Below are 21985 nucleotides of genomic sequence, written 5' to 3' on the forward strand. Positions count from 1 at the left end.
GATGTGGAGGACTGACTGACTGGAAAAGACCCTGGTGCTGGGAAAGACTGAGGGTGGGAGGAGAAGGGGACGACAGGATGAGGTGGTTGGATGGCATCATCGACTCAATGGACGTGAGTTTAAACTCTGCGAGTTGGTGATGGACAAGAAGGTCTGGCGTGCTGCAGGCCATGGGGTCACAGAGTCAGACACAACTGAAGACTCAACTGAGGTAGCAATTGTATCAAAGCAGCAAAGAAAAGTCAAAACTTCTAAAGCCTGTTCATGGCCCTTTGGCCCTCTTAGGGCCATCTCTTGGAAGCAGTCGACAGTTGTGGCCTGGAATGCAACCATTATGCTCTTTTCCTACAAAGTTGGTGCTTTACAGGCCAATGAGGAAATCAAAGTCAGCTGGTTTTAAAATGATAATTCTTTTGTAATAATTCAAAAGTCCTGAAAAGAAAATATTAAAAACACTATTTTAGATGAATCAAGGAGAACTGTATAATCCTAAACTGTATTAGGGTATGAAGACAGATGAAAAGAGTGCTGAGAATTTACTGTATTTTGATGAACTGGATGGATGTGGAGGGTGGGGAAGGGGTGATGGGGAATAGAGAAAGCAAACTAATTCAACCCCAGAAATCTTTTTTGTTGTTGTTGTTTACCATTAATTTTAAAAATACTGAAATACTGAAAAGAGGGATCTAGGAAGTATGAACCCCAACTCTGAAAAGTGGTAAGGAGGAATCCTGGGAGGACAGATTGGCAGGAGTCCCCAAGATAAACTAGAGCAAAGAGAAGATGTCAGGAAAGGGGGTTTCAAGGAATGGAACCTACAGGCTGTCTATAGGGATTCAACTATGAACTAGAGAGGACTCAAAGTGGGGAGGCTTGCGCCACCCCTGGTGGTCCAGCGGTTAGGATTCTGCAACTCTTGTGTTTCCACTGCAGAAGGCATGGGTTGGATCTCTGGTTGGGGAATTTAGATTCCCAGGCATGGCTCAACAACAACAACAAAAAGTGGGGAGGCTTAAGGAGCGGTATAAAAAGAGTTATGGAGAAGGAAATGGCAACCCAATCCAGTACTCTTGCCTAGAGAATCCCGTGGACAGAGGAGCCTGATGGGCTGCTGTCCCTGGGGTCGCACAGAGTCAGACACCACTGAAGCGACTTAGCATGCATGCACTGGGGAAGGAAATGGCAACCCACTCCAGTGTTCTTGCCTGGGGAATCCCAGGGATGGCGGAGCCTGGTGGGCTGCCATCTGTGGGGTCGCAGAGAGTCAGACACGACTGGAGCAAATTAGCAGCAGCAGCAGCAGAAAAAGAGTTAAGCTAATGAAAAAAGAGGCTACTATGACTGAAGAGGAAACAGCTGCGTAAGAAAAGAATCAGCGGTTGCCTTCCTGGCTCAGCAGTAAGCAACCACATCACATACGCACTGACACTAATTTAAAATTGGATTGTGAAGTAAACAGACGGAAGAGACGAAACAGGCTAAGTCCTTAACCTGACAGGAAGTCTGGAGGTAATGTCTTAACTTCTTAAATCCAAAGATGACAATGTAAAAATCTTAAGGCATGATGTAAACTCCAGAAAAAAACAGCAAAAAGAGTTAAAAATGGCTGCTCAGGGACTTTGAGGAGGATGTTGTCAGGGTACCTGCCGTTCGTTGCCATAAGGCTTTTGATGGTATTTGACTTCGCTTTTAAGCTCTGAACGCAGACCATTTCAACTAAAAGCAAGTGATCCAAATGAAAGCAATCGGGGTCGGAGCGACGAAACCCACCTCGCCAGCAAAAAAGACGGTTCCTTGTATTTCCTCAGCAAGGATGTCGTAGGCCTCACCGCTGCCCCCCGTCTTCACGAAGCTGTATGCCATCTGGATCCAGGGGTCTGTGCTCCAGCGGGTGACAAAGTACTTGGTGGGATCTGGGACCTCCTGTGTCAAGCAGAAGGGATCGGAAGTGACTTGGACTGGATGCAACCCAACCGTTCTAAAATTACAGCCCTCCCGCCATCCGGAAAGTGAGTTAATCCCTGTGGCATTCTGGGACAGCAGCTCCCACTATGACCCTCCTGCCCGCCCGTTGCTCTGCCCAAGGCTCCGGATCTGTGTCTCTTCCTCTATCGCTGCCCCATCTTTCTGACCTTACCCAACACACACGTCTCCTCACTTCAACACCTTGTCCTTCTGCCAGAGACAATTTCCCCACCTACCAGGGGTCATCACCAAAGGCTAAGAGTCCAGGTATTCCTCTTCCCTGGGGCTTCCCTGGAGGCTCAGACAGTAAAGAATCTGCCTGCCAATGCAGGAGACCCAGGTTTGATCCCTGGGTGGGGAAGATCCCCTGAAGGAGGGCGTGGCAGCCCACTCCAGTATTCTTGCCTGGAGAATTCCATGGACAGAGGAGCCTGGCGGGCCACAGTCCATGGGGTCATGAAGTCGGACATGACGGAGCGACTAACATACACGCACATTCCCCTTCTCATCGCCTGGAACGCGCTGGACCAGAGGAGGGGAGGGACGAGCAGGTCTGAGGACCTCTGACTGGAGTTCTCAACAGGCCTCTCCACAGAACAGCTACACCGGTCATGTTTCACCCTTTTAAGTTTCAGATAATTCTGTAGGCTGACCACTGCCAAGCGCCACCATGAAACAGATTTCTGTGCAAACTGTGTGCCAAGTTCCAAATAACTGATTTCAAAACGAATTTTGAGACAAAAGTCCCAGGCGAGGGACTATTGTGAGAGAGAATTGCATCATGTAAAATAAGCAATACCCCGAGAGCCCCCCTCTTTCTAATGTACATTATGTTTTGAGTCATTTCTCTTCTTTCTACTTCTGCTCCTTTATTGGAAAAAAGATATACATCATGCCATTTATAAATCTCCAGAGACGGTGAGATTTAGTAAACTGGCAAATAGAAAGTACCTTGAGCTTCTTGGAGAAAAGGGAAAGAGACTAGTAGTGGGGGTGCAAGAAAATTCTGGACAAAGTCCCTTTGAATGGAAAACTGCTGTCAAAGCTTGCTAGGGTTTGGGAACAGGATACCCAAATATAGGATCAGTGGAAAATGATGCTGAGTCTTTTCCCTCTTGAGGAGAGAAAGGGGATGTGCATGATGTGAGGAAAAAAAGGAAGAGTGTGTTAAAGGAGGAATGGGGTACTATTATGAGCTGCCCTGTGGCCCCTACTCAGCTTCAGATGATGAAACCCTAACCCGCAGAACCTCAGAAGGCAACTCTATTTGAGACAGGACTTCGATGAGCTAAGTCAAAATGACGTCATTCAGGTGGACCTTAATCCAGGATGCCAAGTGCCCTTCTAAGAAGAGAGGATTAGAACACAGACGGCATAGACAGAGGCGAGAGAACAGGAGGACACAGGGGAAGCAGCCATCTGTGAGCCAAGCAGGGAGGCCTCAGGGGAAACCGACCCGCCACCTGCACCCCCTCGATCTAGTGTCTAGCCTCCATAACTGTGAGGCGATGGATTTTTCTTGCTTGGACTACCCAGTCCGTGGCAGTCTGTCACGGTGGCCCGAGTAAACTAATGCAGTTACTCCAGTGGAAAGTTGGGGCTTCCCTGGTGACTCAGATGGTAAAGAACCTGCCTGCAATGTGGGAGACCCAGGTTCGATCCCTGGGTCAGGAAGATCCCCTGGAGGAGGGAATGGCAACCCACTCCAGTATTCTTGCCTGGAGAATCCCATGGACAGAGGAGCCTGGCGGGCTACATACAGTCCACGGGGTCGCAAAGAGTCGGACACGGCCGAGTAACTAACACTTGGATGTTAAAAGAGAGGAAGACTGCGGCCCGTGGCCCTGAGCCCCTTCATGCTCGGTACGAATGGATTTGCTTTGGGTCCGCGCCGCTCTGAAGGGCACGGGAAGTTAGCGGTAAGCATGTTTCTCTTTTCAAAGAGCGTGCGTCTGACCTGCTCCTTGAAGAGCTCGCGCAGGGTGGCCATGCACTGCTGCAGCACCTGCTTGTCCTCCAGGTTCCGGACGGCCGCCACCGCCTCCCCCGCGATCACCGACATCAACACGCTGTGCTGCTTCTGGACACGCGACAGGGAAAGGCACTTTACACGCCGGGCTCTGCGGACCCAAGTCTCCAGATGCACGGGTCTAAGCACTGGGGCGGCCAAAGAGTTCGTTCGGGTGTTTCCATCTGATCTCACGCAAAAACCCGAATGACCTTTTGGCCAACGCAATAAACGTGACCCTCATCCTCATAGGTCACACGTCATCATTTCCTACTGTCTTGTGGCCCAGGCCACCCACCTTCATTTATGCATTATATTGTTCCCTGCTGGAAAAACTCCAGAAGTCATATACGTGTCAAACCCCCAGGTTCTCTTGGCTTTTCCCTTCTAAGAACTTGTTTTAGAAGAAATGGATTGAGATTGAGAAGGGAAGTCTGAAGATATAATAATGGGGGTGGGGGAACCCTTCTTGAACAGTAAGGACATTCTGCTCTTGGCTCCCATGTGGAACCTTTGAAAAAGTGTCTTGGGACAGACAGGCAGGAGGAAAAACAACTGTGAGGCTTTGGCAGGACACCAGCACAACCATCACTTTCAAGCCCAGGTGAAAGTCCTCTCCTCAGTCATCCTCCCCCAACCAATCACGTCTAGTGAGTCCCAGACCCGCCCTCATGTGGGCCAATCATACCTGCCCCCTCCCCGCTGGAGGACCCGTGGGGAGAATATTTCAAGTACCATTCATTACTGTGCTATCACCAATTCTCCCTAAGAGGTATTTTTCCATCAGGAAGAATTCTTCCACTTCCATGGCAATGAATTCATTTCCCAGGGACCAACATTAGTACTATATGAGAGATAGGGGGGCTCCTTTCCTACGGGAAGACGTGCCCTGCAAGTGTCCCCCCAGCATACAGACAGACATCCAGAGTGTCCACAATGTCCATTAGTTCCTGGGCTTGACACGGAAGTAACTACCAATCCAAATTCTAAACTGTTAACAAGGGAATTCAAACCACGTTCTAACACCCATGACTTTACCTGGGGATCCATGTCATAGAACACGGCAAAAAGCCCTCGCTTGCTGGCAGTAGGAGGAACGTGACCAAAAAAGTCAGCCCCTTGAACTTTACTGTCCCAAAACCTATAAGGAAATTGCAAGGCAATCTGGAAAGCAAGCAAGAGAAAGGTGGTTATTAAGAGTTCACTGAAACCAAAAGTGTGGCAATCTCTAAGAAGCCACCCATAGCTCTTAAATACTTATGTTTAAAAAAAAAAAAAAAGATGTTCCAAAAAACTCAAACATACTGCCTTTCCATTCTTCTATCCTTTGTTCTCTCTGTGACCATCTGTTTTTTAATACCATTCAGTCCCGTCCTCCCACGGATAATGGTGGGACCCACTGACAACCTCTAGGCTAATCCGAAGATGCAGGGCACTGCGGAGACTTAGTCTTGAAGCTTATGTTCAGGAGATAAAAGTCTTACTACTCATAAGTCTGCAGGTACCTACTGCAGCACTGGCAGATTCTGCTAAGGCAGTTTTTCAAGGCAAAGGAAGTGAAACCCTCTCCTCGTTGGAGCTAATTAGTGACGTGTACTAGGGGTTCCCTGGTAGCTCGGTTGGTAAAGAATCTGCCTGCAATGCAAGAGACCGGGATCCAATCCCTGGGTCAGGAAGATCGCCTGGAGAAGGAAAGAGCAACCCACTCCAGTATTCTTGCCTGGAGAATCCCATGGGCAGAGGAGTCTGGCGGGCTACAGTCCCTGGGGGGTCGCAAGAGTCAGACACGACTTAGCGACTAAACTACTACTAGTACTACTAGTGAAGGGCAGACATGGAAAGCAGGAAAAAAAAAAAAAATTGCTTATTTATATACCCCGTTCAAATCCTGAATAATGAAAAGTCTTTCTCCTGAATCAAAACTTGCAGAGCCCAGTCCACTCTCCTCTTTTTGTTTTGATAATATCCTTCTGTACTCTTCAGGAACAATTACTCAAAGGAAAAGGCAATCTTTGAATGTGACGTGGACTCAAAAATCACCTATTTCCCAATACCAGCAGTTTGGGAATCCCTGTCATCTGATACTCATCTCTCTAGTTGCCAGGCTTACGTAATCCAATCACCTTTTCAATGATGCCTGCTCCTAAGCTGTTGATGGCCTTCATCTTCTTGTCTGACAACGGTGGATTAAACTGAATGGCACCTTTCTGCAGTAAAGCCAGTGGTACAGTGACTAACACCTGTGGGAAATAATGAACCGTTCACATTTTGTCGAGTGTTTATCAATGGACCCTGTTGGGTTGGAAATCTTTCACTTGTAAGCTGGGGTAACTTCCAACTGAAACCGCGTGAGGTGTGCTGACTACTAAAAATATCTGCTTTCATCATTTCAGAGCAGGCTTTTTGAGTCACAGCCTGAAACTCCACTCTAATTTCTCTAAAAGCCAGAATACAGAGAAAAGAGCAAATGGGCCAGGTCAGGGTCAGGCAGAGGATGACACAGCAGGGTTAGCACACCTAGCATGTGGTCCTGGGCCATGAGCTGACTTGCAATTTTATAAGGCCTGTGTGTGTTAGTCACTCAGTCGGGTCTGAGTCTATGGCGACCCCATGAACTGCAGCCCACCAGGCTTCTCTGTCCGTGGGATTCTCCAGACAAGAATACTGGAGCGGGTTGCCATGCCCTTCTCCAAAGGATCTTCCCAACCCAGGGATTGAACCCAGGTCTCCTGCATTGCAGGCAGACTCTCTACCATCTGAGTCACAAGAGAAGCCTGCAATTTTATAAGGCAGTATTAAAAAAATTTTTTTTACCATTAGGAGGAATACTAGATATTGGCCTGATTCTCACCTGGGGAGTCACAAATATGGATGCTACTGACAAGTGGTTTTCAACTCTGGTCACATGTTGGAATCACTTGGGGAGCTTTAAAAACACAACCAGACCAGTTCAGCAAGAACCTATGTGGGGTGGGACTCTGTAACATTTCTTGTTAAGCACCTCCCAGGTGATTCTACCCAGAGAAGGAAATGGCAACCCACTCCACTATTCTTGCCTGGAAAATCCCATGGACAGAGGAGCCTTGTGGGTTACAGTCCATGGGGTCGCAAAGAATCAGGCATGACTTAGTGACTAAACCAACACCACAGGTGATTCAGAGGTGCAGCCAGGGCTGAGAAGTACTGCTAGTCCAAAGTCTATACGACCAATACTCACTACCTAGCTAATTAATGGCAGGAACAATATGAGGAATTATTCCATCCGCCCTGGAATTATACACTACCCTGTCTTTCCCATTTGACATGCAATCCGTCATTTCTGTATGAATACCAAGGACTATGAAATATTTTTAGTTAACTGAAAAGCATAAACACAGCTAATCCCAGTGATAGTTCATCAGTTATACTTTTTGGTAAACACTTCAGACATAATTAAATAAATCTATGGGGGTTATTAAGCCCCCTCCACCCCCAACACTTTGTTTTCCAACACTACAGAAATCTCAATGTGATTTCATATATCACATTACAGCACCATTCACAGTCCACCTACTAAAGCTGTTTACAAAAAATTCAAATGATATAAAAGTACTTCTGCCAGTTTCAAGATAAAAACACAGTGTTCTTGATCTGAAAAAAGGTTCTGTGGTATAGAAACAAACACACCACCCACTTAGAAACCACTGAATTAAACAAAGGAAAAACAGGTTGCTAAAATGCAGGACTTCTCAGAGCCTTTAATATGTTCTTATTTAACTTGAAACGTAGACTCGTATACATACTTTACAAACTTATTTGGTCAAAGAATTTATTTTCTTGTTCAACTCTCAGAACTAATGCAGCAATACCCAGAATTCCATCCGCCACGAATCTATATGCTGGTCAAATAATTAAATCCGATTTGTACATCCACACACAACTAGTGGAGATACAGAATTCTTCAGGGGTCAGATAAGGCTCCAGGGAGATGGCTAAAGGCAAGCCACTCGGTGGAAAAGCCTGGTCCCTCTCACTCCCCAGGGGAAGCACAGTGCTTACCTTCTGAGCTGGACACGCTGTTCCGTCCGTAGTGGTAACTTGCACTTCATCTCCAGAATAGTCAATACTCTGTACCTGCTCAAGAAAAGCAATCATGGAAAACATAATGAGGGATGGAACCACACAATTCGGGGTCCTCTCCAATTCTCTTATGATGGGAGTTTACATTTCCAAGGCAATGGCGAACCACTTCCTGGCATTCGAAGAACTAAACAGTTATCGCTTCCTTCAGGGAACTCTCCCTCCGTCATTAAAATTTATAAACACTATGTCAGAATATAGAAAAATCTTTACAACATTGTGTAAGGTGAAATACAGACATATATATATATGTAATTGCTTCTATGATTATAACCATGTACAATATGATTTCATAGAAATGTATATTTGAGGGGAAAATTTAAGTGTGAAAAGAACCACGCTGGGTCAGGGAGGTGGTGAGCCACCTGAACGCTTGATTATTAATAAAAGTGCATCTCAGTCACTATTGTTTCCAACAACAGCAGCTACCTAATCGACAAAGATAATGCAACTGATCACAGTATAAAAAGTACCTGCAGACACTGGCTGAACGTCAAAGCAGGCGCCTGTCTGCTACGTAACCTACACGTCCCAAACTTCACATGCTCCAAATGCCACCAAACCCAAGCCACCCACCGCTGTGGACACTCACGGGAGACCTGAGCCGGATGTCCAGTCCCTCGGCCAGTTTTTCTAAGATGACGGAGTATCCGGGAGTGAGGAGGGTGTGGTCACCCGCAAACTGGGCAAAAAATTCATTGTGGTCCCAGGAGCGAGCAGACACCTGGGAAACACCAGGAGAGGTTGGAAAACAAGAGGTGGTGGAAAACCTGCGGCCTGCACCTAAGGGACAAGAAAAGGAACCCAGGGTGGGAAAAGCCATCCCAGGCAGGTAGACAGAGGGTGAAACAGGAAGGAAGAGGGGAGTGACGGAAGAACAGATAAAGCCAGGTGGACGCTGCGGCCAGGGGAAGGAACTTTCTCAGTGATGCACAGGAAAGCTTATTTTAGAACAAAATGTAGATGTGATTTGGCCATGGGTACCACTCCCTGACAAAAAGATGTATTATACATCAACAACACTGGAAAAGGAGAATTCTATGAGAGGAGACCTGCATCTGATCAACTCCATATAGAAATATGCCACCTAGATGTCTTCAACATGGAAATTCCATAGAAGCTGAAATGCAGCATGGTTTTGGGAAAGTGTTATTCCAATTGCAAAGAATCACCGAATGCAAACATCAATTGTTGTCCCTCCCTCACCCTTACCAAAGAGGATAATTAAGTCTGGGATCATCCACAGAACTGTGATTCAATGGTGCAGCATATATGCGTCGCATGATCAGAGTTGGTGACATGAATTGAAAAGTGAAAGTTAGTTGTTCACTTGTGTCCAACTCTTTGCGACTCCATGGACTGTCGCCCGTCAGGCTCCATGGAACTCTCCAGACAAGAACACTGGAGTGGGTAGCCATTCCCTTCTCTAGAGGAACTTCCCGACCCATGCAATTTTAAATTTATTTTAGCAAAATGAACAGATCCTAATTGCAAAGATGCTCTATTCTGGTTTCTTAAGAGCAGTGTTTTCAGCCCCCAGTTGCACAGGCATGCCTTGAGGGCCCCCCTGAAGAGGGCAGTGGACAGACACAGGCCCATGACCCCTCCCCCTCAGCACAACAGCCTTCCTGTCTTCAGGTTGATAGAGTGAGCATCTTCAAAGTCATTATTTGCAGAAAGGCTTCTCCTGCTTTAAAGAATTTTTTTTTTTTTTTCAAAACCACAATAGGGTTCATATACTCTAAAGTTGTGGTTTGGGGACTTTTAAGCAGCAGACCCATGGATCTCTGTTATCCAGACCATCGTGGGCTCAACATTTCGATATGTGAACACACACACACAGAAAGAAGCATGTTCAAAGCCCACCTGATGAAGGTTGCTGCCACAGGCATATTCCAGGTTACTGAGATGGAACTGAAGCACCTGCTCCTCCAGCTCACTGAACTGGATTCCAGACTCTTTGATAAAAGCTTTGTAGATCTCCTCTATCTTTTCTGCAATGGGAAGGGAGCAAAGCAGAAGAAAAAAAAAAGTTTGGACATTATGGTCCAATTCCTTATCCTTTGTGCTCCACCTCCTTCAACCCACAGGCCCCAAACTTTGGAAGATCTTTCCCAGGTAGACCCAGGGGAAAGGGGAAATGTCTTGACAAGGTTGGTTTCTCTCGGGAAGGAAAAGCATATCTTAACGGGGAACGAAGCTATGAGGGTCTTAGGTCTTCAACCCTGTTTCATTTCTGCTTAGTGGAGAACCAATTTTTTCTTTTGCTTGAGATAAAGGAAAAGTAACCACTGTATATATAAATACAGAGAGAATTCCCATTCCCTTTCCGCTCCTACTGCACCACCTTAAAGTCAAGTTCTTATAACAGCTCACCTCTACCAAAAGATCTATCATAGACTGACAACTGGCTATCGTCTCTCGCAAACATTCCAAATATTCCACCATGGACTTCCACGAAGGCAACTCACTGGCTCGACACCTTTAATTACTGGTTCTCCATTGCCTATGTAATAAATTCCAAAACCCACAGCCAGACAGGGTGAGCACATTTTTAGCTTTTCCAAAGACAGCAAACCCCACCTGCCCACTCGCTCAATCTTTTCCTGGTAAATGCCAACCCTGCCACGTCTGCTACTACCATGCTTCTCCCTGCCGCTGCACCCCAGTCCCATCCATCCTTTATAGACCAGCATCATCTGGTCACCACCAGCCTCAGGAATCACTCCCTGGTTATAACCCCCAGCACTTATCCATCCCATTCAACTGGAACTTTCAACTACACACACATCCTTGTGTTATCATTCCAATGACCGTCTTAGATTCCTTCTGGGGGGAGGTGGAGGGGGAAAAGGCTTGTGCCTGACAAATATCTCAGCAAAAATGACCTCTTTAGAATGTTTCCAGTGATGACAACCATCCAACAAAGACGGGGCAGACTCAAAGCTTCTATAAGGCATTCTGCACATGCTTGACTAGAGCCAAAACTGGGTATCAGTTCGCTTCTTTTTTTTTTGCCAACTGAAGGTTCTCATTAATATGTTCCATTCTTAGGCTAGACTGCTGTATGGAGATGTCCACGGCATCTTTGTGCTACGCTCTTGTTCCTGGACCTCTGGGTTTTTTCCACTTTCAGTACCTTCTCATACCAATCCCACCCTGGTCTCCCGCTATATAGTTTCTGTTTTCCTTTGGGTTTCGTAAAGGTGTGGGAAGAACCAAGATTGCTAAAATAGTACATAAAATTAAAGTATAAGCAGGCTGAGAGAAGCCTTCATGTGATTTCTACGTAAATAACATTTTAAAGCTTTCGTCCATTTGCTTTGTGAAATTCACTCTAGCTTCTAACTACTTATACTTTGGTCTTCTGAGCTAAATCTAACGAGGTGAGAGCTCAGACACCTGAGATACTACACTAGGCAGGCTCTAATGGAACCTCATGTAGAGATGGGGGCATTATTACTAAAGCTTTTCAAAAAACATATCAATATGATGAAACAACTACTTAGAGAGTAAATACTGCTGATCCTCCCTTAATAACTTGTTTTAAGTAAAGCCAAAACATTACTAATTTTTGTAGATAATGACCCTGAAAGAACCATGATGAGAACACCACCCAGCGACTGTCACACAAACACTAACCAAATTCTGAGAACATCATGCAAGTCCACCTAGTTGCTGTCTTCCAGAAAATTCAACTACTTGGCACTTGGTCTGGGCACTACCACATTTGACTAAATGATCCCAGTCAACCCCAGGACGTTTCTAAAAGTGTTCTGTTATGGTTTGTCTGTCAACACTTTTACTAAAGGCGGTTAGAAAGTGGGTCCGTCTCAGAGGTGAAGACTTGAGGTCATGGGGGGTGGAGTGGGATGGGATGAGAGGATTAAAAGAGGAGACAGACAGTCCCTGCTGAGAAATTTACCCCAAACAGAGAGGGAGCCTATGCCAGAACCCGCACATAGAAACACAAAGTTGAAGCCAATTAAACACCCTGGCAGTTGAGTTAAAATGCTCACAATGTAAGAGACTCCAACATGCTCCCGAGAATTACAAATGAATACATTCAGGTCATGAAATCGTAGGTTAAATAAATATCAATTTAAGAAGCAATATAGTTAAGATCTCAGCTGGCGCCCTCAGAGAAACGAGCTGTTACTGTTAGGTTTTCTAGAGGGTTATGGTGAATATGGTCCATTCGGTACCAAAGCCTAAAAGTTTTGAATTACAATTCTTATATTATAATATAGAGTCTTGCATTCTTAAACAAAATATATGTATAAAATAAATCTTAACCCTCTGTCTGAAAAAGGAAAAGAAATCCTGGCACATAGAAACTCTTATCTAGAAAAGTCATTACACAGTGGTTAGTTATTCACATAGAGCTTATCACATGTTTTCTTAAAAGCAAGCTCTTCTGGGAAATTGAAAATTAAACATTTACATGATTTTTTAAAACACTGGCTATTGTGTGAAGTAAGCTGTGTGTGTGTGCATGTGCACACACACATCTAAAGGTCCCTGAAGCAGTTTTGCTCCCCTTTGTGGAATGGCCAGTCGAAAAGGGATGCTCCGAAGGACTATTCTCATTGGGTCCACCCAGGCTTGTGGATGGATGATGCTACCGCTGATCAAGCTTAAGTTAGAATGAGACTCAGATGGAACAATCAGAACACCATTCTCCCCATACCTCCTAAAGGGACATCTTGGAGCTGAGTCTTATCCTTCCTCCACTCAGAGACCACATCCAAGAGAGCATTAAAATGAAAATCCATGCGCTTGTCAATAGTGGGGTCAGTTATTCTTCCACCTTCCTGAATTAAGTCACATCTTTCTCCAAACTTATGCATGCTGATGCCAAGCTTCAAAATAATAAGAATAAGAAGGTGAAAAGTTTTCCCTGAAAAAAATAGGTACAGGTTCTAAGCTGCAATCAGACAGAGCTCTCATGGAGCAAAGGGTCAGTAAGGATCTCTCAAAAATACAGGCTGATCAGGGCATGGCCACAAAGGCAGGCAGTGAAAAACCAGCATGGAACCGGAGAATGGGAGGGTGCCAACAAGTTTCAAGGCCATGCCCTCCACCAAGATTTATCCATGCTTCAGACGCTATCACTGCACACCACCCCTCCCTGCTCTAACACTCTCTCTCCTCTGTGGAATCTCATGGGAAAGAGCACACAAACGCACAGACACTCACAAGAGTTGAGGCTGAACTGACTGTCAATCAACAGTTCACGAAAACCCTTGGGTCTACCACAGGTCTTCAAAGAAATCAGGTAGGGTTGCTTGACGAGAGACAGGAAGCCCCATTAATGCTCAGATAAACAATGAATACTTTTTTTTTTTTAAAGCATAAGTAGGTCCCAAAGAGTGCATGCAAAATATCCCATGTGATACTGGGACATACTTATATCAAAAAAATGATCGGTGTTTATCTGAAAGTCAAACTGAAGTTGCCATTCTATAACTTTGTTTGCTTAATCTGGCAACCCTACAGCAATGAGCTAATCAAGTGGCCTGCAAATTAACACGCAAATATAATTACAGACCTGGGGGGGGGGGCGGGGAGGGGGGATTAAGTCTTCCAGTTCCACCTTCGGAGGAAGGAAGAACTGTACTTGTTCTCATTTACTTTTCAGAAGGGATGAGGGGCAACACATCATTCTGGGCTTATTACGTGTTATCTAGAGGCATTTTAATACTGCACACAAGCAAACTGAGACCATCTTTTGTTCATCTGCAGCACAAATCGTAAAGAAACTCACTTGCTCACACATGAGTGCCACTGGGTTGTTAACACAGCCATTGACAATCTGGGCCCCTCGTCCCACCGTGACGCCCGAGAAAGACTTATCATCCCACACTCGGCCTCCGATTCTGTCTTTGGCCTCCAGCACAGTCACCTAGAAAGACAGACAATCAGAGAAGCTGAAGAAGATGGAACAGTCATAACCAAATGCAGCACAAATGTAAACTGACACAGTAAGATGAGTTTTGCACATCTAGTTAATACATTATCATATTATTAGAAAAATGACTTTAAAAAGAGGGCAGTGTGTCAAGGATCCAGCAATTCCATTCCTGGGCGTCTCTCTGGACAAAATTATAATTCAAAAAGACACATGCATCCCCATGTCCATAGCAACACTATTCACAATAGCCAAGATGTGGAAAAAACCTAAGTATCCATCAACAGATGAATGGAAAGAGATGTGATGTACACACACACACACACACACACACACACACACACACTCTCTCTCTCTCTCTCAATGGAATACTATTCAGCCATGAAAAGGAAGAAAATAATGCCATTCACAGCACCATGGATGGACCTAGAGATGATCATACTAAGTGACCTAAGTCAGAAAGAGAAAGACAAATGCCACATGATATCACTTATATGTGGAATCCATTACACAAATGAATGTATCTGCAACACAGACAAAAAAAAAAAAAAATCACACGTGATTCTAAGCACGACCCCACGGGATTGGCCAGCACAGACTGGTCCCACAGCCAGAGTACTTTATCTCCTCCAAATCTCTGATGCTGGAGGCGGAAGCAGCTGCTCTCAGGTGGACAGCCCTTGGCTGGAGAAGCTGGAAACGGGAAGCCTCTTCAGTGCAAAAGCAGTCCTTTAGCTTCTGGAGCCCCAGGAGCAGTCCTTCAGACGGCTCCAGGAGGCTCCCGAGCTAAGCATCTCTGAGGTTACTCAGAGGAATCTATTTCCTAACCAAGAGGGGTGGTTTCCCCAGAGAAAGGGGAGAACAACAGAGGTCCCCTGAATATTCTTCTTCCTTGGACCTAAATTCCTCACTTTCTCCAACTAGAAAGGCTTCAGTTCTCCACCTTCTCTCTGACTTCAGATGAACCCACAACCATCCATTTCTAGTTGCTTTTTTAGTTTGTAAGAAGAAGGCTGCATGTTAAAGAAATCTCCTCCTCCCCCGACTCTGGCTAGAAATAACTTTTTTTTTTTAATCGAAATATAGTTGACTTACAATGCTTCTGGTGTACCACAAAGTGATTCAGTTATACATATGTATACACATAATTTTTTTCAGGAATAACTTTCCCTGTAACATAATGAGAATTTCCCAAGCAATAAACAAGTAAGAAACCTTGGTCCTAATATCTATTGCTGAAATATACATATGGCCAATTAAAATACCTCACAGCTTAATACCTCTTAGGATATATTTTGAAATGCAAACACACTTCCTATAAACTCAACTCAGATTCTCCTGTTTTTGTTAGTAGTACATATAGAATCCAAGACGTAGATCTTGCTTCCCACCAAAAGGAAAACCTCTGAGGCACAACCACTGAAAACTTCCTCATTTCTGAAACTCCACCAGCAGAGAAGATCCTGTGAAAAACGTTGATTCTTTTAGCCACACAGAGCACAGCGAAAGACTAATTCAATTCTACCAAATTGATTTTCATGTTTGGCTTAATGGAAAACCAAAGTCCTTGCAAAACAAGTTTTTAAAAAATGGAGAAATGAGTCAGACCTAGGAAGTCCCAGAAATCTGGGAGACTTGAATGAATTTAATGGAAATTAGATACTGAATTGCACAATTTTTTTGTAATCGACTCTATTTTGGCTTTTTACAAGTAGAATAAGGCAATAAACTAGATAAAAAGAAATAATATATCTAGCTAGTGGGAAGTTGCTATATATCGTAAGTAGCCCAGTTAGGTGCTTTGTGATGACTAGGGATGGCAGGGGAGGGAGGTCAAGAGGGAGGGAATATATATATATAATTACGGCTAATACTCATCATTGTATGGCAGAAACCAACACACACAGAAAATAAAGGATTTCTAAAAGTATTAAAAATAAAATGCATTTTGATATGAAAATGAAAAAGAAAGAGTATCTTTCCTTGGGGAAGAAGGCTACCCCAAATACGGTAGTTTAGTCGCTAAGTCATGTCTGACTCTTGCGACCCCATGGATGATATAATGTATGTAGAATTCTTTGCGAAAATCAGGAACTAGTTTCCAAGTCTTAGAAAAATTTGGACCAAAGGAGCAGTTAACCATCTGTTTTCACCTCCATGTCCTCCAAGTCTTACCTTAATTCCAAAGTTATGCAGTTGCCTAGCAGCTGCTAATCCGGCTGGACCAGCCCCAATAATGATGACTGATTTCTTTACGAAAAGAAAAAAAGAAACAAAAATCCAATTAGAGCAATGAAAAAATATGTACTAGAAGGGGCCAACTGCCAAGCAATGTTAGTTCATCTGTATTTCTTTGTTGTCCCGTTTGTAGAAAGGTACTTCCCTAAAGAACATAACAGTACTTGTCCTAAGTCATCCACCCCTTCCTCTTTTCTACCGTCCAGGGGAACAGTGGTTGATATTCTTTCCCCTGAAGAAATGCATAATCTACAAAAGTCTCACTTTATAACTTTCAGAGTGATAATGTGAGTTTTACTTGTATTATTAACATACAACCATGGATCATGACCATTGGTAGCAGCAATGCTAGAGTGACGGTCACCTACGTTGTGGTAATCTTTAGGCAGAAGATGCTGGTCGGGGCCGACGCTGAGAACTCCTGTGTTGATGAGACCTTTCCTCGTCATAAAATAAAGTATCCTCTCCACCTCCTGAACGCATCGAATGCGCACGAGACCCCGGACGATGATGTGAGGAATACATTTCTGAGGAGTAAGAGCTTCCTGTGTTTGGAAATAAAACCAGATTGTTAAACTAACTGACCGAAAACAAGTCTTGGTTCCTCAAAAGGGGAAAACACAAGAATGACCATATGACCCAACAATTCTATTCCTACGTACGTACTGGAAAGAACTCCAAAGTTAGTTTCCAAAAAAATGCATGGTAGCATTATTCTAATTGCCAAAAGGTGGGAATGATCCAAGCGTCCGTCAGTGGATTACAGTGTAAAGCTAAATGTGGTCTATCCATACACGGACTACGATTTGGTCGTAAAAAGAAATGGAGTACTGACACATGCTACAACAGTGAAGAACCTTGAAAACGTCAAGCTAAGTAAAGAAGCTAGCTGCAGAAGGCCACATGCTACACGATTCCATTTATGTGAAACACCCAGAACAGGCAGATTTTATAGAGACGGGAAGCAGGCAGTGCTGTGCTTAATCAGTCGTGTCTGACTCTGTGCGACCCCATGGCCTGCGGCCTGCCAGGCCCCTCTCTCCATGGAATTCTCCAGGCAAGAATAATGGAGTGGGTTGCCATGCCCTCCTCCAGGGGATCTTCCCAACCCAGGGATCAAACCCAGGTTTCCCGCATTGCAGGCAGACTCTTTACCATCTGAGCTACCAGGGAAACCTAAGAATACTGGAGTGGGTAGCCTATCCTTTTTCCAGGGGATCTTCCCAACCCAGGAATCGAACCGGGGTCTCCTGCATCACAGGTGGATTCTTTACCAGCTGAGCTACCAGGGAAGCCCAGAAAGTAGGCCAGTAGTTGCCAGAAGCTGGGAGAAGAAAGGAGTGGGGAGTCACTGTTTAATGGGTGTGGGATTTCCTCTTGGAGCAATGAAAAAGTTCTGGAACTGCATAGAACTGATGGTTGTATGACACTTAATGCCACTTATATATACTTAATGCCAATGAATTGTACATTTTACAATGGTTAAAACAGTAAAAATGATAAATCTCACATTGTGCATGTTTTGTGTGGTGTGTTAGTGGTCAGTCGTGTCCGAGTCTTTGCGACCCCATGAGCTGTAGCCCACCAGGCTCCTCTGTCCATGGAATTCTCCAGGCAAGAATACTGGAGTGGGTTGCCTTTCTCTTCTCCAGGGGATCTTTCCAACCCAGGGATCAAACCCTGGTCTCCTAAATTGCAGGCAGATTCTTTACCATCTAAGCTACCAAAAAAAACCCAAAAACCTCCCAGGTAAATGGAATCCACCATTTATCACTGAGATAGAGTAAGACCAAAGGGAGGTCTGCCTGTCGAAGGAGGAAAGGAACAGAAGAGGCACACAGCAATCTCTGTTTTATCACCTAAGCTTCCCCTTGCAGAGAATGACCGATACGGGGAGTGTGGGTGCAGCGCACACCACAAATAAATTCCTGACTCAATAAACCACACAACAAAGGCCATTATAGAAACCCAGGCTGCTGTTGGCCCTGGGATCTGAAAAAGCTGGGTTCTCATCACTGATAAGATGAAGGAGGAACGGACTTAGGAACTTTTCAGGGAAAAAAAAAAAAAAGACCCTGACCTTGTTTACTCCAGAAGCTTTGGTAAGGGTTGGTTCAGCTCAAAGATTCAAGAGTAAGGTGGCCTCCTCGCAGGGTCGTGAAGTTAGAACAGGTTTGGGCCACGGGGCACAGAGGGGAGGTGCCCATACTGTCTTTCCTCTACTTGTCCCCAGCCCCCAGCTCCAACAGAATCTGATCAAGCACAGGAAGATGACTACAGGCTCAAAATACGAAAGAAACATGTACAACATTGGCTTGGATTGCAGCAGAAGATTAAAAAATGTGTTTGTATTCATGACTTAAAAAAAAAAATCATATTTAGTCTGACTCCTTGTTTGTTTTTCTGACTCCTTAAAAGCAACCATATTTTAGTTTCCCCACTGGAGTATTAAATAGACACATGTTATGATCTTATTACAAATTAAAACAGATCCACACTGACAAGTGGAGGACTTTTTAAATAAGAGTCTTCCACAGCATAAGTCCAATTTCAAAGTCAACTAAAAAGAAATGTCATGAAAAATGAACCCAAGGCTGTTTCTGAAAAATGCATCTTCACAGCTTATTTACAGGAAAATTCTGACCACAGTTTTGTTTTGTTCAGCAAATGTTTACTGAATACCTACTTTAAGGCTGCTGGGAGAGGAAATGAGTAATTCTACTTTGCCCAACCCACTCACCTGGGTATAATTCATATCAACTGCATTTATAGCTGTCACTTAATCGAATCATCTAGGGCTGGGGTCTAATTCAATGAAATACTAGAGCAGACCCAGAATATCTTTCTTTAACCAAGACTGGCAGTCTGGCAAAATGTTCTACATTCAGCAGTCACCCAAATAATTACAGAAGACATTAATAAATTGGAAAAATACTAGGGTCAGGAAAGACTTTGCTTAAAAAAAAAATTGTAGTCTCCCCACCCATCCATCCCCCAATTTATCTTCATCCCTTTCAAGCTAAGTGCTGTTTGAAGCCCCTTACATTCATTCAGTCCCAGAAAAGAACCAATCACTGGTTTCAGATGCTTGAGGATAACAAACTGAGTAAGAATTCCTGCCCTCCAGGGGGTTTATGATCCAATCTTTAATGTTTTATTCTTTTTTCTCCTGGCATTATCATTGGAACGCCTTGACCCAACTGTGCACTGTACACTCACTCACTAGAAAGTCAAGAGTTCTGGTGACACATGGCCTAAAGTAGTGGTTCTCAGGTGCTGAGACTCGGCCCCGTTTGGCAATATCTGGAGACATTTTTGGCTATCACACCAGGTGGTGGTGGGGGGTTGCTATGGCATCTAGTGGGTAGAGGCCAGGGATGCTGCCTCAACACCCTACAATGCACGGACAGCCCCCACACAGAGAGTATCCACCCAAACGCGTGGTGGAGACACACGGATCTAAAGGAGACCAAGCCACTCCTCTAAGAGAAGTCTGTGTCCACGAGCTGCTGGCCAGCCTGCCCTCCACTCACCTTGCAGTTAGTGAACCACAGGGCGAGGACAAGGTTCCTGAGGGCCAGATACATGGTGGGGTCCCGCGAGTACTCCGGGAACTCGTAGAGCTCATCCAGCTCCATCACGTCTGGCCTCACGCACAAGGCTTTGCCGCACTCGTTGGGCTGGTAGAAAGGCTGGAAGTACCGGTTCATGCCTGGAACTGAGGGGAGAAGCAAAGGAGTAAATCTCACAGGCTGTAAATTCCAAATCTGGGTAATTATTAGTCACTCAGTCATGTCTGACTCTTTGCCACCCTATGGACTGTAGCCCGCCAGGTTCCTCGGTCCATCGGATTCTCCAGGCATGAATACTGAAGTGGGTTGCCATTTCATTCTCCAGGGGATCTTCCTGACCTAGGGATCGAACCTGGGTCTCCTGCATTGCAGGCAGATTCTTTACTGTCTGGGCCACCAGGGAAATCTGGGTAAGCTGAAGAGCAGAAACAAAACAAACCAGAAAGGAGGGCCTAGACAAGCTTCCCGGTCTGTCCTACGTAAATGCTTCCGCTTCCTCTGTCCAATTAGACCTGCTAGGTGGAAATTAAAAAATATTTCCCCATTCTTTCTTCACAAATTCAATTTCTGTGGCACAGAAATTTAAAAAAAATTTTTTGTTAAAGAAAAACATGTGCTATAAAATCTGCCACCTTAATCATGTTTGAGTGCTGCTGCTGCTGCTGCTAAGTCACTTCAGTCGTGTCCGACTCTGTGCGACCCCATAGACGGCAGCCCACCAGGCTCCCCCGTCCCTGGGATTCTCCAGGCAAGAACACTGGAGTGGGCTGCCATTTCCTCCTCCAATGCATGAAAGTGAAAAGTGAAAGTGAAGTCACTCAGTCGTGTCCAACTCGTAGCAACGCCATGGACTGCAGCCTACCAGGCTCCTCCGTCCATGGGATTTTCCAGGCAAAAGTGGGGTGCCATCGCCTTCTCCTTTGAGTGCTACATATTCACACTGTTTCTCAACAGATTTCCAGAATGTCTTCATCTTGCAATCTGTGGTGTTGCAGAAGACTCTTGAGAGTTTCCTCGAACAGCAAGGAGATGCAACCAATCAATCCTAAAGGAAATCAACCCTGAATATTCATTGGAAGGACCGATGCTGAAACTGAAGCTTCAATATGTTGGCTGCCTCTTGTGAAGAGCCAACTCACTGGAAAAGACCCCGATGCTGGGAAAGACTGAAGGCAGGAGGAGAAGGGGGCGACAGAGGATGAGATGGTCGGATGGCATCACTGACTTCATGGACGTGAGTTTGAGCAAAGTCCAGGAGACAGTGAAGGACAGGCAAGCCTGGTGTGCTACAGGCCACAGGGCAACAAAGAGTTGGACACGACTTAGCAACTGAACAACAACTTCATCTTGCAAACCTGAAATTCCAAACCCAACCGAATGCCAAATCCCCATGGAGATATATCTTAAAAGAAACTATTATTGAAGTTTTTCTGATTAGAAGACAGGCTCACAGAAGTAAATAACCAATCACTAACCCCTGATAATCCTTGAGTGGTGTTAAACCCAGACTAACTTACGTTCTGCCTCTATGAAAGAAAGAAAAAAAGCCAAAAAAATGCACTGAAAAGGGTTTTTTTCCTACTTGCTTTTCAAGAACATTGTCCCATATCATTAAATATGACTTCCATGGACATACAGGGCTATCTTATTTATTATCTACTCCCCTATTTCTGGGCATTTTGATTTTATCCAATTACTTCACTACTATAAACGCCACACATCTTTGGACTGACTTCTGATAATCTTTCATAATTTAGGATAAATTCCTACATCCAAAGAGGATCTACTGTAAGGTTTTTGATTCACACTGCCAAACTGCCCTTCATATATGTACACACCGACTAATTAGTGCCTGAGGGCCTGTTTCATTCCACCTTTGTTAACACTGGGATTTATCACTTCCGTTGTGATTTCGACCACATCTCGATTTTTGGAGGGTCCAGTGCTACTAGTTAAAACCTTAATAAAAGGCCACAATGTCAAAATCCACTTGCGCCAAAGATGAAGTTTGTTAGTGTGCAGGAGATGATCTAGAATTCTCGCTAGTACACCGAGATTTCTGATGGAGAACTTTTTAAATCCCTTGAAAGTAAACAGTCATCAGTCTGCTTGCCTTGACCTGAAGTTTTTTCAAGAGTGGGTCGTTTTGACTGTTATTATCAATGGCATAAT

General features: G+C 44.7%; 2 protein-coding genes across 3 annotated transcripts in view; one reads left to right on the forward strand and one right to left on the reverse strand.

Annotated features, from left to right (window-relative positions):
- The window catches only part of TPMT (thiopurine S-methyltransferase), a 278788-nt gene that overhangs the window by 217590 nt on the left and 39213 nt on the right, over positions 1–21985 (forward strand). The window lies entirely within an intron of this gene.
- The window catches only part of KDM1B (lysine demethylase 1B), a 42099-nt gene that overhangs the window by 3207 nt on the left and 16907 nt on the right, over positions 1–21985 (reverse strand). For both annotated transcript variants that reach the window (XM_065913094.1, XM_065913093.1), the window contains 12 exons: positions 19775–19959; positions 16610–16786; positions 16179–16253; positions 13860–13997; positions 12783–12954; positions 9959–10086; positions 8685–8816; positions 8012–8086; positions 6097–6213; positions 5012–5137; positions 3923–4045; positions 1771–1923 (listed from right to left, as the gene is read on the reverse strand). In XM_065913094.1, the coding sequence (XP_065769166.1) occupies positions 1771–1923; positions 3923–4045; positions 5012–5137; positions 6097–6213; positions 8012–8086; positions 8685–8816; positions 9959–10086; positions 12783–12954; positions 13860–13997; positions 16179–16253; positions 16610–16786; positions 19775–19959 (1601 nt within the window). The remainder of the gene's footprint in view (positions 1–1770; positions 1924–3922; positions 4046–5011; positions 5138–6096; positions 6214–8011; positions 8087–8684; positions 8817–9958; positions 10087–12782; positions 12955–13859; positions 13998–16178; positions 16254–16609; positions 16787–19774; positions 19960–21985) is intronic.

Source organism: Muntiacus reevesi, chromosome 20 (assembly GCF_963930625.1).
Source record: "Muntiacus reevesi chromosome 20, mMunRee1.1, whole genome shotgun sequence".
In the NCBI taxonomy this organism is placed as follows: domain Eukaryota; kingdom Metazoa; phylum Chordata; class Mammalia; order Artiodactyla; family Cervidae; genus Muntiacus; species Muntiacus reevesi.